General features: G+C 42.3%; 1 protein-coding gene across 1 annotated transcript in view; it reads left to right on the top strand.

Annotated features, from left to right (window-relative positions):
• The window catches only part of WIF1 (WNT inhibitory factor 1), a 247,515-nt gene that overhangs the window by 217,728 nt on the left and 16,566 nt on the right, over positions 1–13,221 (top strand). Inside the window, exons 6-7 of the mRNA XM_069764683.1 lie at positions 7,247–7,342; positions 8,626–8,721. Of these exons, the coding sequence (XP_069620784.1) occupies positions 7,247–7,342; positions 8,626–8,721 (192 nt within the window). The remainder of the gene's footprint in view (positions 1–7,246; positions 7,343–8,625; positions 8,722–13,221) is intronic.

Below are 13,221 nucleotides of genomic sequence, written 5' to 3'. Positions count from 1 at the left end.
GCTACCAGGAGACAGGCCAGTACACCAGGAGATGTGGAGGGGAACGTAGGAGGGCAACAACCCAGCATCAGCCTTTATGCAAGGAGGATCAGGAGGAACACTGCCAGAGCCCTGCAAAATGACCTCCAGCAGGCCACAAATGTGCATGTGTCTGCACAAACGGATAGAAACCGACTCCACGAGGATGGTCTGAGTGCCCGACGTCCACAGATGGGGGTTATGCTCACAGCGCAACACCGTGCAGGACACTTGGCATTTGCCACAGAACTGTTGTGAATTCTGTTGTCAGGCTCCCTCCTGTGGTCATGAATGGTACTTCGGCTGGTTCTGTCCATGGACTTTCTCTGGTGCCTGTGGGTGTTTCGGAGTTTCCTTCCACAGGTGACGAGGCTAATTCGTTAGTGGGCGGCTCTATTTAACTCCACTTAGATCTTTGCCCCATGCCAGCTGTCAATGTTGTACTATGGCTCTAGTTCGCTCCTGGATCGTTCTGAGTTCCTGTTGCTCCAGCAGAAGCTAAGTTCCTCTGTGCTATTTTGCTTGTTTGCTATTTTTTCTGACCAGCTTGCTTTTGTCAATATTGCCTTGCTTGCTGGAAGCTCTGGGACGCAGAGGGGCGCCTCCCGCACCGTGAGTCGGTGCGGAAGGTATTTTTCCCTGCACTCTCTGCGTGGTCTTTTGTAGGTTTTTGTGCTGACCGCAAAGTAACCTTTTCTATCCTCGGTCTGTTCAGTAAGTCGGGCCTCACTTTGCTAAATCTATTTCATCTCTGTGTTTGTATTTTCATCTTTACTCACAGTCATTATATGTGGGGGGCTGCCTTTTCCTTTGGGGAATTTCTCTGAGGCAAGGTAGGCTTTATTTTTCGATCTTCAGGGCTAGCTAGTTTCTTAGGCTGTGCCGAGTTGCATAGAGAGCGTTAGGCGCAATCCACGGCTATTTCTAGTGTGTTTTGATAGGTTTAGGGATTGCGGTCAGCAGAGTCCCCAGGTCCCAGAGCTTGTCCTTATTATCAGTAACAATCAGGTCCATTATTTGTCCAAACCACCGGATCATAACAGTACAGCTGGCCAAAAGTATTGATGCATCTCAATAGAGGGATAAGTGAAGCTCTGAGACCATTTTTTTTTCTTTGCAGCGTGTTCTGTCTCACTTTTCCCCTTTACCTCTGGGTGGTTCAGAACACAGGTGTAGACATGGACATTCAAGGTCTGTCCTCTTGGATGGATAATCTCACTGCAAGGGTACAAAACATTCAAGATTTTGTGGTTCAGAATCCGATGTCAGAACCTAGGATTCCAATTCCTGATTTATTTTTTGGTGATAGATCTAAGTTCTTGAATTTCAAAAATAATTGTAAATTGTTTCTAGCTTTGAAACCTCGCTCCTCAGGTGATCCTGTTCAACAGGTAAGGATCATTATTTCCTTATTACGTGGTGACCCTCAAGACTGGGCATTTTCTCTTGCGCCAGGAGACCCGGCATTGCATGATGTAGATGCGTTTTTCCTGGCGCTCGGATTGCTTTATGATGAACCTAATTCAGTGGATCAGGCAGAGAAAATCTTGCTGGCTCTATGTCAGGGTCAGGATGAAGCAGAGATATATTGTCAGAAGTTTAGAAAGTGGTCTGTGCTCACTCAGTGGAATGAATGTGCCCTGGCAGCAATCTTCAGAAAGGGTCTCTCTGAAGCCCTTAAAGATGTCATGGTGGGATTTCCCATGCCTGCTGGTCTGAATGAGTCTATGTCTTTGGCTATTCAGATCGATCGGCGCTTGCGTGAGCGTAAAACTGTGCACCATTTGGCGGTACTATCTGAGCATGGGCCTGAGCCTATGCAGTGTGATAGGACTTTGACCAGAGCTGAACGGCAGGAACACAGACGTCAGAATGGGCTGTGTTTTTACTGTGGTGACTCCACTCATGCTATCTCCGATTGTCCTAAGCGCACTAAGCGGTTCGCTAAGTCTGCCACCATTGGTATGGTACAGTCTAAATTTCTTTTGTCCATTACTCTAAATTGCTCTTTGTCGTCCTATTCTGTTATGGCATTTGTGGATTCAGGCGCTGCCCTGAATTTGATGGACTTGGAGTATGCTAGGCGCTGTGGTTTTTTCTTGGAGCCCTTGCAGCATCCTATTCCATTGAGAGGAATTGATGCTACGCCTTTGGCCAAGAATAAGCCTCAGTACTGGACTCAATTGACCATGTGCATGGCTCCTGCACATCAGGAGGATATCCGTTTTTTGGTGTTACATAATCTGCATGATGTGGTCGTTTTAGGGTTACCATGGCTACAGGTCCATAATCCAGTATTGGACTGGAAATCTATGTCTGTGTCCAGCTGGGGTTGCCAGGGGGTACATGGTGATGTTCCATTTTTGTCAATTTCGTCTTCTACTCCTTCTGAAGTTCCGGAGTTTTTGTCGGATTATCAGGATGTATTTGATGAGCCCAAAGCCAGTGCCCTACCTCCTCATAGGGATTGCGATTGTGCAATTAATTTGATTCCTGGTAGTAAGTTTCCTAAGGGTCGATTGTTCAATTTATCTGTGCCAGAACACGACGCTATGCGGAGTTATATAAAGGAATCCTTGGAGAAAGGCCATATTCGCCCATCGTCATCACCGTTGGGAGCAGGGTTCTTTTTTTGTGGCCAAGAAGGATGGTTCTTTGAGACCTTGTATTGATTACCGCCTTCTTAATAAAATTACAGTCAAATTTCAGTATCCTTTGCCGTTGCTGTCCGACTTGTTTGCTCGTATTAAAGGGGCTAGTTGGTTTAACAAGATAGACCTTCGAGGGGCGTATAATCTTGTGCGTATTAAACGGGGCGATGAATGGAAAACAGCATTTAATACGCCCGAGGGCCATTTTGAGTACCTGGTGATGCCATTCGGGCTTTCCAATGCTCCATCAGTATTTCAGTCTTTTATGCATGACATCTTCCGAGAGTACCTGGATAAATTCCTGATTGTGTATTTGGATGATATTTTGGTCTTTTCGGATGATTGGGAGTCTCATGTGAAGCAGGTCAGAATGGTGTTCCAGGTCCTTCGTGCTAATTCCTTGTTTGTGAAGGGGTCAAAGTGTCTCTTTGGAGTTCAGAAGGTTTCATTTTTGGGGTTCATTTTTTCCCCTTCTACTGTCGAGATGGATCCTGTTAAAGTCCAGGCCATTCATGATTGGACTCAGCCGACATCTGTGAAGAGCCTGCAAAAGTTCCTGGGCTTTGCTAATTTTTATCGTCGCTTCATCGCTAATTTTTCTAGTGTTGCTAAACCGTTGACTGATTTGACCAAGAAGGGTGCTGATGTGGTCAATTGGTCTTCTGCGGCCGTGGATGCTTTTCAGGAATTGAAGCGTCGTTTTTCTTCTGCCCCTGTGTTGTGCCAGCCAGATGTTTCGCTCCCATTTCAGGTTGAGGTTGATGCCTCTGAGATTGGGGCAGGGGCTGTTTTGTCGCAAAAAAGTTCTGATGGCTCGGGAATGAAGCCATGTGCTTTCTTTTCTAGAAAGTTTTTGCCTGCTGAGCGCAATTATGATGTTGGTAATCGAGAATTGTTGGCCATGAAGTGGGCATTCGAGGAGTGGCGTCGTTGGCTTGAAGGAGCCAAGCATCACGTGGTGGTCTTTACAGATCAGAAAAATTTGACTTATCTTGAGTCTGCCAAACGGTTGAATCCGAGACAGGCTCGATGGGCGTTGTTTTTCTCCCATTTTGATTTTGTGGTTTCGTACCTTCCGGGCTCTAAGAATGAGAAGGCTGATGCCCTGTCAAGGAGTTTTGTGCCTGACTCTCTGAGCCGGCAGGTATTCTCAAAAAGGGGATAATTTTGTCTGCCATCTCCCCTGATTTGCGGCGGGTGCTGCAAAAATTTCAGGCTGATAGACCTGACCGTTGCCCAGCAGAGAAACTGTTTGTCCCTGATAAATGGACTAGTAGAGTTATCTCTGAGCTTCATTGTTCGGTGTTGGCTGGGCATCCTGGAATCTTTGGTACCAGAGATTTGGTGGCTAGATCCTTTTGGTGGCCGTCTTTGTCACGGGATGTGCATTCTTTTGTGCAGTCCTGTGGGACTTGTGCTCGAGCTAAGCCCTGCTGTTCTCGTGCTAGTGGGTTGCTTTTGCCCTTGCCGGTCCCGAAGAGGCCCTGGACGCATATCTCTATGGATTTTATTTCGGATCTCCCCGTCTCTCAAAAGATGTCAGTCATTTGGGTGGTTTGTGATCGCTTTTCTAAGATGATCCATTTGGTACCCTTGTCTAAATTGCCTTCCTCCTCTGATTTGGTGCCATTGTTTTTCCAGCATGTGGTTCGTTTGCATGGCATCCCGGAGAACATCGTTTCGGAGAGAGGTTCCCAGTTTGTTTCGAGGTTTTGGCGATCCTTTTGTGCTAGGATGGGCATTGATTTGTCTTTTTCCTCGGCTTTCCATCCTCAGACAAATGGCCAAACCGAACGAACTAATCAGACGTTGGAAACATATCTGAGATGCTTTGTTTCTGCTGATCAGGATGATTGGGTGTCCTTTTTGCCGTTGGCTGAGTTTGCCCTTAATAATCGGGCCAGCTCGGCTACTTTGGTTTCGCCGTTTTTCTGCAATTCTGGTTTCCATCCTCGTTTCTCTTCAGGGCAGGTTGAGTCTTCGGACTGTCCTGGTGTAGATACTGTGGTGGATAGGTTGCAGCAGATTTGGACTCATGTGGTGGACAATTTGACATTGTCCCAGGAGAAGGCTCAATGTTTCGCTAACCGCCGGCGCTGTGTGGGTCCCCGACTTCGTGTTGGGGATTTAGTTTGGTTGTCGTCTCGTTATGTTCCTATGAAGGTTTCCTCTCCTAAGTTTAAGCCTCGTTTCATTGGTCCGTATAAAATTTCTGAGGTTATCAATCCTGTGTCATTTTGTTTGGCCATTCCAGATTCTTTTGCCATCCATAATGTGTTCCATAGGTCGTTATTGCGGAGATACGTGGCGCCTGTGGTTCCATCCGTTGACCCTCCTGCTCCGGTGTTTGTTGAGGGGGAGTTGGAGTATGTGGTGGAGAAGATTTTGGATTCTCGTATTTCGAGACGGAAACTCCAGTACTTGGTCAAGTGGAAGGGTTATGGTCAGGAGGATAATTCCTGGGTTTTTGCCTCTGATGTTCATGCGGCCGATCTGGTTCGTGCCCTTCATTTGGCTCATCCTGGTCAGCCTGGGGGCTCTCGTGAGGGTTCGGTGACCCCTCCTCAAGGGGGGGGTACTGTTGTGAATTCTGTTGTCAGGCTCCCTCCTGTGGTCATGAATGGTACTTCGGCTGGTTCTGTCCATGGACTTTCTCTGGTGCCTGTGGGTGTTTCTGAGTTTCCTTCCACAGGTGACGAAGCTAATTCGTTAGTGGGCTGCTCTATTTAACTCCACTTAGATCTTTGCCCCATGCCAGCTGTCAATGTTGTACTATGGCTCTAGTTCGCTCCTGGATCGTTCTGAGTTCCTGTTGCTCCAGCAGAAGCTAAGTTCCTCTGTGCTATTTTGCTTGTTTGCTATTTTTTCTGTCCAGCTTGCTTTTGTCAATATTGCCTTGCTTGCTGGAAGCTCTGGGACGCAGAGGGGCGCCTCCCGCACCGTGAGTCGGTGCGGAAGGTCTTTTTCCCTGCACTCTCTGCGTGGTCTTTTGTAGGTTTTTGTGCTGACCGCAAAGTAACCTTTTCTATCCTCGGTCTGTTCAGTAAGTCGGGCCTCACTTTGCTAAATCTATTTCATCTCTGTGTTTGTATTTTCATCTTTACTCACAGTCATTATATGTGGGGGGCTGCCTTTTCCTTTGGGGAATTTCTCAGAGACAAGGTAGGCTTTATTTTTCGATCTTCAGGGCTAGCTAGTTTCTTAGGCTGTGCCGAGTTGCATAGGGAGCGTTAGGCGCAATCCACGGCTATTTCTAGTGTGTTTTGATAGGTTTAGGGATTGCGGTCAGCAGAGTCCCCAGGTCCCAGAGCTTGTCCGTATTATCAGTAACAATCAGGTCCATTATTTGTCCAAACCACCGGATCATAACACAGAACACCAGGATTGGCAAATTTGCCATTGGTGCCCTGTGCTCTTCACAGATGAAAGCAGGCTCACACTGGGCACATGTGACAGATGTGACAGAGTCTGGAGACACCGTGGAGAGCGATCTGCTGTCTGCAACATCCTTCAACATGACCGTTTTGGCAGTGGGTCATTAATGGTGTGGGGTGGCATTTCTTTGGGGGGCCGCACAGCCCTCCATGTGCTCGCCAGAGGTAGCCTGACTGCCATTATGTACCGAGACGAGAGCCTCAGACCTCTTGTGAGACCATATGCTGGTGCGGTTGGCCCTGGGTTCCTCCTAATGCAGGACAATGCCAGACCTCATGTGTCTGTAGTGTGTCAGCAGTTCCTGCAAGATGAAGGCATTGAAGCTATGGACTGGGCCGCCTGTTCCACAGACCTGAATCCGATTGAACACATCTGGGACATCATGTCTTGCACAATCCACCAATGTCACGTTGCACCACAGACTGTCCAGGAGTTGGCGGATGCTTTAGGGTATGTGCATATATTGCGAATTCCATTGCGGATTTTTCCACGTGGATTCTGCAGAATCCGCAGGTAAGGTTTACATGGCACTGTATACCACATGGAAAACTGCTGCAGATCCGCAGGGCCAAATCCGCAGTGGATCCGCAGCCAAATCCGCAACGTGTGCACATACCCTTAGTCCAGGTCTGGGAGAAGATTCCTCAGAAGACCATCCGCTGCCTCATCAGAAGCATGCCCAGGTGTTGTAGGGAGGTCATACAGGCACGTGGAGGCCACACACACACTACTGAGCATCATTTCCTTTTCTTCAGGCATTCCCACTGAAGTTGGATCAGCCTGTAACTTCATTTTCCACTTTGATTTTGAACATCATTCCAACTCCAGACCTCCGTGGGATATTAGTTGTGATTTACGTTGATAATTTTTAGGTTTTATTGTTCTCAACACATTCCACTATGCAATGAATAAAGATTTGCAACTGGAATATTTCATTCAGTGATATCTAGATATCATATATATATATATATATATATATATGTATATGTATATATATATATATATATATATATATATATACATATATATATATATATATATCGCAATGATCTTATAACAAAATCATATTTAGTGTACAAAATACCTTAATTTACAGGGTACCTTATATGCAGTGTTTTCTGTTATTTCATTTTCTTTTGCAGCACTATGCATGCCGCGTTGTTTAAATGGTGGACTCTGTGTAACTCCAGGATTGTGCATCTGTCCTCCAGGATACTATGGCACCAACTGTGATAAAGGTACATTGCACACAGTTCAGCAACATTATACATAAAAAATATATTTCATATAATTATCTTTCATTTCAAATCTATTTCCATATCTTATAAATGGAAACATCTTTCATTTATGATCATTGCCACTAACAAGACTCCATCTTTTATAACTCAAGTATAGGATTATGTAGTGACTAATAAGCATACACTGTACTGAAGATGTGTGTAGCATAGGATATTGTGTAAGGCAAGAAAGAGACAATTAAACCTACAGGACCTGATTCATTATTTGCGGGGATATTTTTAAGTCCGTTTTCTTTAATGTCTTGCGCTATTCATTGCTGTTCTTTGCATCAAATTCTTCAAAATTAAAAGAACAGAGGATATAAACTCACATAGGGTAATATAATAATCTAAATTTTAAATGTGAAATTGGGGGGTGAGGAGGTTGCTCACCTGATCTGTTTGTGTATGTCACAACTCCAATAAATGTCCACATATTATTCAGCTCTTGCAGTAATGTCTGCAGATAAAAAAGGATCTTCTGCACGTAGATTCAGGAGAATTAGGAGACAGGTGTTCTTGTGCTGCTGTGAAAAAGGAATATTTCCATGTGTTATTAATGCTTTTCTCAAAACTCAACTATATAACTACATCATGTGGTTCAGTTTTGAGAAAGAGTTCGGTACGAATACGCTTAATTAATGACACCTTACTGAAGTATTACCACACGTTGAGCCTCTCCTTTATCACAGCAGTGTGGTCAACCAGAACGTCTGTCTCCTACTTCTCCTAAATTCTTAGAAAAGGCAAATTTTTCATGAAAATAATTGCTATAAATAAAACTATGGAACTTTTAAAAAAAGTTGAACTTAATGAATGTAAGAAATCCGGAAAAGCCACACTGACATAAAGTTCAGAAAACTAATTAAACAACAAAAGACAACCTGAAAAAAGGGCAAAATCCTTTGATGATTTTGTCACTCGCAAATCAAAAACTCGCTGATTGAAAATACAATGATGAATTGGGCCCATAGTTTGCTCTTTGTCGTATACCGTAAGCTTCTAAGTATAGCATGTAATTAACGTGTAGTTTTGCTTTCAGGATCAGGAAGATAGAATACAATCTTATAAACATTAGATTAATTGTATTATTTTGATGTTATTAATATTGGCATATAATAACAGCAGTAGCAGGGTAAGTAGGAAACCCCATGCAAGTTATATTTCATATTAGGATAAGAAGACGATACAGTACATTTAAGAAATTAAGATACCATACATGTATTCTTCATTTCTGTATACAGCAAACTGTACTACAAGTTGCCTGAACGGAGGAACATGCTTCTACCCTGGGAAGTGTATCTGCCCATCAGGTTACGAAGGAGATCAGTGTGAAACAAGTATGTGACCAGAACCCATTCTGCCAGAATTCTGCAAGTCATGTCTCCTTTGTCTGTGTTAGGTTAAAATGTAATAAATTGTAACCCCCACTGCAGCTTTCAAGCTGCTTTTATTTATGTCAAGATCAAAGAATTTTCAGAGGTTTGGCATCAAAGCCTTTCACACATGCCACTGTAACTGGGTGATGTTTGAAGCACAAATGTATTCACATTTTCCTATCATCTTCTACGCCAATAAGCTTACATTTAACCTCCGCTGTAGTAACATCTTTGCATAGAAGTACAGTATTTAGCATTTAGAAAGGTAGACACTTCTCAAACTGAACAACAAATACAGGAAGTTTTTTAAACAATTACATAGAAGTATTAAACTGAAATATGCAAGAAGGATCCAAGGCACCGCCAACTACATTATTGAATGCTTTATTGTGAAGAACAAAAGCACACAACAGCATAATGCAGAGCTTTGTCAAACTGCATGCCAAAAGTTGCTGTTAAATGCATTTTGGCTCCACGATAAAGCAATAAAAAATGTAACTGGAGGTGCCTTGGACCCTTTCAGCACACGGTACTAAGTTTACATTTTTCTATATTCTTAGCCACCAGCCACTTCATCAGTTTATGGATGAATATTGAATAAACCAGTAACACCACTTTTAATCATGATGGTAACGTCCGCATGTTATTGTATCACTGTATCATCACATAGCCCGGTAGTATTATGAAAGCACCATTCTTACAATGTGTGTAGGTTACTAATTAGTACTTTTGTGCTTACAAAACACAGTCAAAACTATGTGGGCTAGCCTTTATAATTAGCAGGTGGCCAAAAGAATGTGGGCTAGCCCTTATAATTTGCAGGTGGGCAAAAGTATGTGGGCTAGTCCTTATAATTAGCAGGTGGCCAAAAGTATGTAGGCTATTCTTTATAGTTAGCAGGTGACCAAAAATATGTGGGCTAGTCCTTTTAATTGTCAGGTTTACCCATTTTGTCTACATCAGTTGCTGAAAGGTGAATATAATAAGGCAATTAGCCATTTAATTGCGAAACATCATAGCCAATCACTTTCCACACTAGTTAGTTTTCTTCTCTGCTAGCTCTACCTCAGTCATTTTTATGTGTTGTTATTGTAAAGTAGAAAATCTAGGAGCAACAGCTTAGTAGATAAGCAAAAGGCCATGTGAATCTAAAATATGGCCATGGAGGACATATATCATGTGTCCTTTGTTGCACTACTCATCATCAAGTCACAAACTAAATCACGCTTCACTATGCAAGAGTTTGATGCATTAACTTGATATTAATGGCTATGATTGTTAAGGGAGATGTTCAACAATCCCAATGTGATGATCATGTATCCATATTTAAAGGGAACCTTTCATGTCCCCAAATGCTATTAACTATGAGATATGTCACACAAAATAGTTAATATTTAACAAAATAGTTAATAAATAACATTTTCCACATGTCTACTTCACATCAGCACAATTTTTGAAACTTATTTTTTTTTGGAAGTTAGAAGGGTTAAAAATTGATCAACAATTTTTCATTTTACAAACAAAATGTATAAAACCATTTTTTAGGGATCACATTTAAAGTGACTTTGAGGGGTCTACGTGACAAAAAATGCCCAAAAGTGACACTATTTTAAAAACTGCATCCCTCAAAGTGCACAAAACAACATTCAAGAAGTTTATTATCCCCTCAGGTGCTTCATAGGAATTAAAGCAATATAGAAGGAAAAAATGAACATTTAACTTTTTTCACAAAAATTTTTCGTTAGCTCCAAATTTTTAATTTTCAGAAGGGTAACAGGAAAAAATGAGCCACAAAATTTGTTGTGCTTCACAGAAGTATATAATGTAGAGCCGTGAAAATAAAAAGTAACTTTTTACCACAAAAATTTCTTTTAGCCCCAAATGTTACATTTTCACAAGGGAGACAGGAGAAAATGCACCATCAAATTTGTTGTGCAATATCTCCTGACTAGGCCGATTGCCCATAAGTGGAGGAAAACTACTGTTTTTGCACAAGGCAGAGCTCAGAAGGGAAGTGTGGACTTCTCAGTTAGTTGTGCAATTTCTCCTGAGTAATCCAATACCCTACATGTGCAAAACTCAGAAGGGAAGGAGTGCCATAATTTAGTGCAGATTTTACTGTTATGGTTTGTGGGTGCCATGACCCACTGGAAGAGTCCCTGAGGTGTCAGGACTACAGAATCCCCCATAAGTGACCCAATTTTACAAAAAGACCTCTCAGTGAATTCATCTAAGGACTTATTTCCACTTGCGAGGAAAACGGACGAGTGCAATCCGATAAAAAATCAGATTGCACTCGGACCAATGTTCTTCAATAGGTGTCATCTCATTTGCGATTTTTTTCTCAGCCGAAATCGGACTGAGAAAAAAATCGCAGCATGCTGCGTATTGCTGCGATTCTCGGACGAGACTCGCCAATGTAAGTCAATGGGTGCGAGAAAAAAAAAATCGCACAGCACTCGCACCATGCGAGTTCTGTCCGATTTTTACGCACCGGTGTCCTTTGAAAAGCCGGTAAGTCAGCGCGGTGTACAGTAAAATCACACTGACAGGTTAGAATAGAACAGATATATACACAAAGAATAGGTTTATATACATATACCGGTATATATATGTCAGCGAGACACATATATATATATACAGTACAGACCAAAAGTTTGGACACACCTTCTCATTTAAAGATTTTTCTGTATTTTCATGACTATGAAAATTGTACATTCACACAGAATTTCGGACTGAGTGACCTTTATTTCTTAAAGTAATGATGGCCACTCGCTTTTCTTTACTTAGCTGCTTTTTTCTTGCCATAATACAAATTCTAACAGTCTGTTCATTAGGACTATCAGCTGTGTATCCACCAGACTTCTGCACAACACAACTCATGGTCCCAACCCCATTTATAAGAAATCCCACTTATTAAACCTGACAGGGCACACCTGTGAAGTGAAAACCATTCCCGGTGACTACCTCTTGAAGCTCACCAAGAGAATGCCAAGAGTGTGCAAAGCAGTCATCAAAGCAAAAGGTGGCTACTTGGAAGAACCTAGAATATAAGACCTAATTTCAGTTGTTTCACACTTTTTTGTTAAGTATATAATTCCACATGTGTTAATTCATAGTTTTGATGCCTTTAGTGTGAATGCACAATTTTCATAGTCATGAAAATGCAGAAAAATCTTTAAATGAGAAGGTGTGTCCAAACGTTTGGTCTGTACTGTATATATATATATATATATATATATATATATATATATATATATATATATATATATATTTATATTTAATGCAGCGCTAGATAGCAGAAAAGCCGGTAATTCAATTGCCGGCTTTTGCTATCTCCTTCACAAACCCGATAGGATATGAGACCTGGTTTACATACAGTAAATCATATCATATCCCTTATTTTATTACATATTCCTGACTACTAATGTAAGATGTGTCTTTGTATGACATTTTGTGGCTCTACCTGTTAAAATAAAGGGTTAAATCATGGAAAAAATTGGCGTGGGCTCCCGCGCAATTTTCTCCGCCAGAGTGGGAAAGCCAGTGACTGAGGGCAGATATTAATAGCCTAGAGAGGGACCATGGATATTGCTCCCCCCGGCTAAAACATCTGCCCCCAGCCACCCCAGAAAAGACACATCTGTAAGATTAAGCCAGGTTAATAATTGAGAGGCGTCAATAAGACACCTATCCATTATTAATCCAATACTAGTAAATGGCTAATAAAACACACACACATTAGGAAAAAAGTATTATAATGAAATAAAGACACAGGGAGTTGGAATAGTTTATTATACGATCAATCCAATTAAAGACCCTTGTCACCTGAAACAAAGTTAAAATAAAAAACAACAATATCCCATACCCATCTGAAGGGGTTAAATAATTTTACAGCCAGGAGCCTGCTAATACAGGTGTGCTCCTGTGTTATGATCTGGTGGCCTTGGAGCAGCATGAGATGTACTCTGGAGAAGGTGGTCCCTGTACTGACCACAAACCCTGAACCTAGCAGCGCAACTAAAAGCAGCCGTGGGGGGTACCTAACACTCCCTAGACCCCTCGGCACAGCCTAAGAACTAACTACCCCTAAAGACAGAAACAGGAAACCTATCTTGCCTCAGAGAAAATCCCCAAAGGATAGATAGCCCCCCACAAATATTGACTGTGAGAGGAGAGGGAAATAACATACGCAGATATGAAATCAGATTTTAGCATAGGAGGCCATACTAGCTAAAAAGAAAGAATAGAACAGAGTACTATGCGGTCAGTATAAAAACACTAGAAAATATCCACCGCAGAAAATACGGATCACCACATCTGACTAAAGACATGGGGGTTATATCTGCATCTCCAGAGAAATAGCTAGGCTGCAAAAAATCCTTCACAGACCAAGCTGGACAAAACAAAAACATGAAAATGCACAGAACTATAAGGTCCACTGCAGGTGGACAGCAAAAA

This window comes from Ranitomeya imitator, chromosome 4 (assembly GCF_032444005.1).
Source record: "Ranitomeya imitator isolate aRanImi1 chromosome 4, aRanImi1.pri, whole genome shotgun sequence".
NCBI classification, from domain to species: Eukaryota; Metazoa; Chordata; class Amphibia; order Anura; family Dendrobatidae; genus Ranitomeya; species Ranitomeya imitator.
This window is presented reverse-complemented; position numbering and strand designations above follow the sequence as displayed.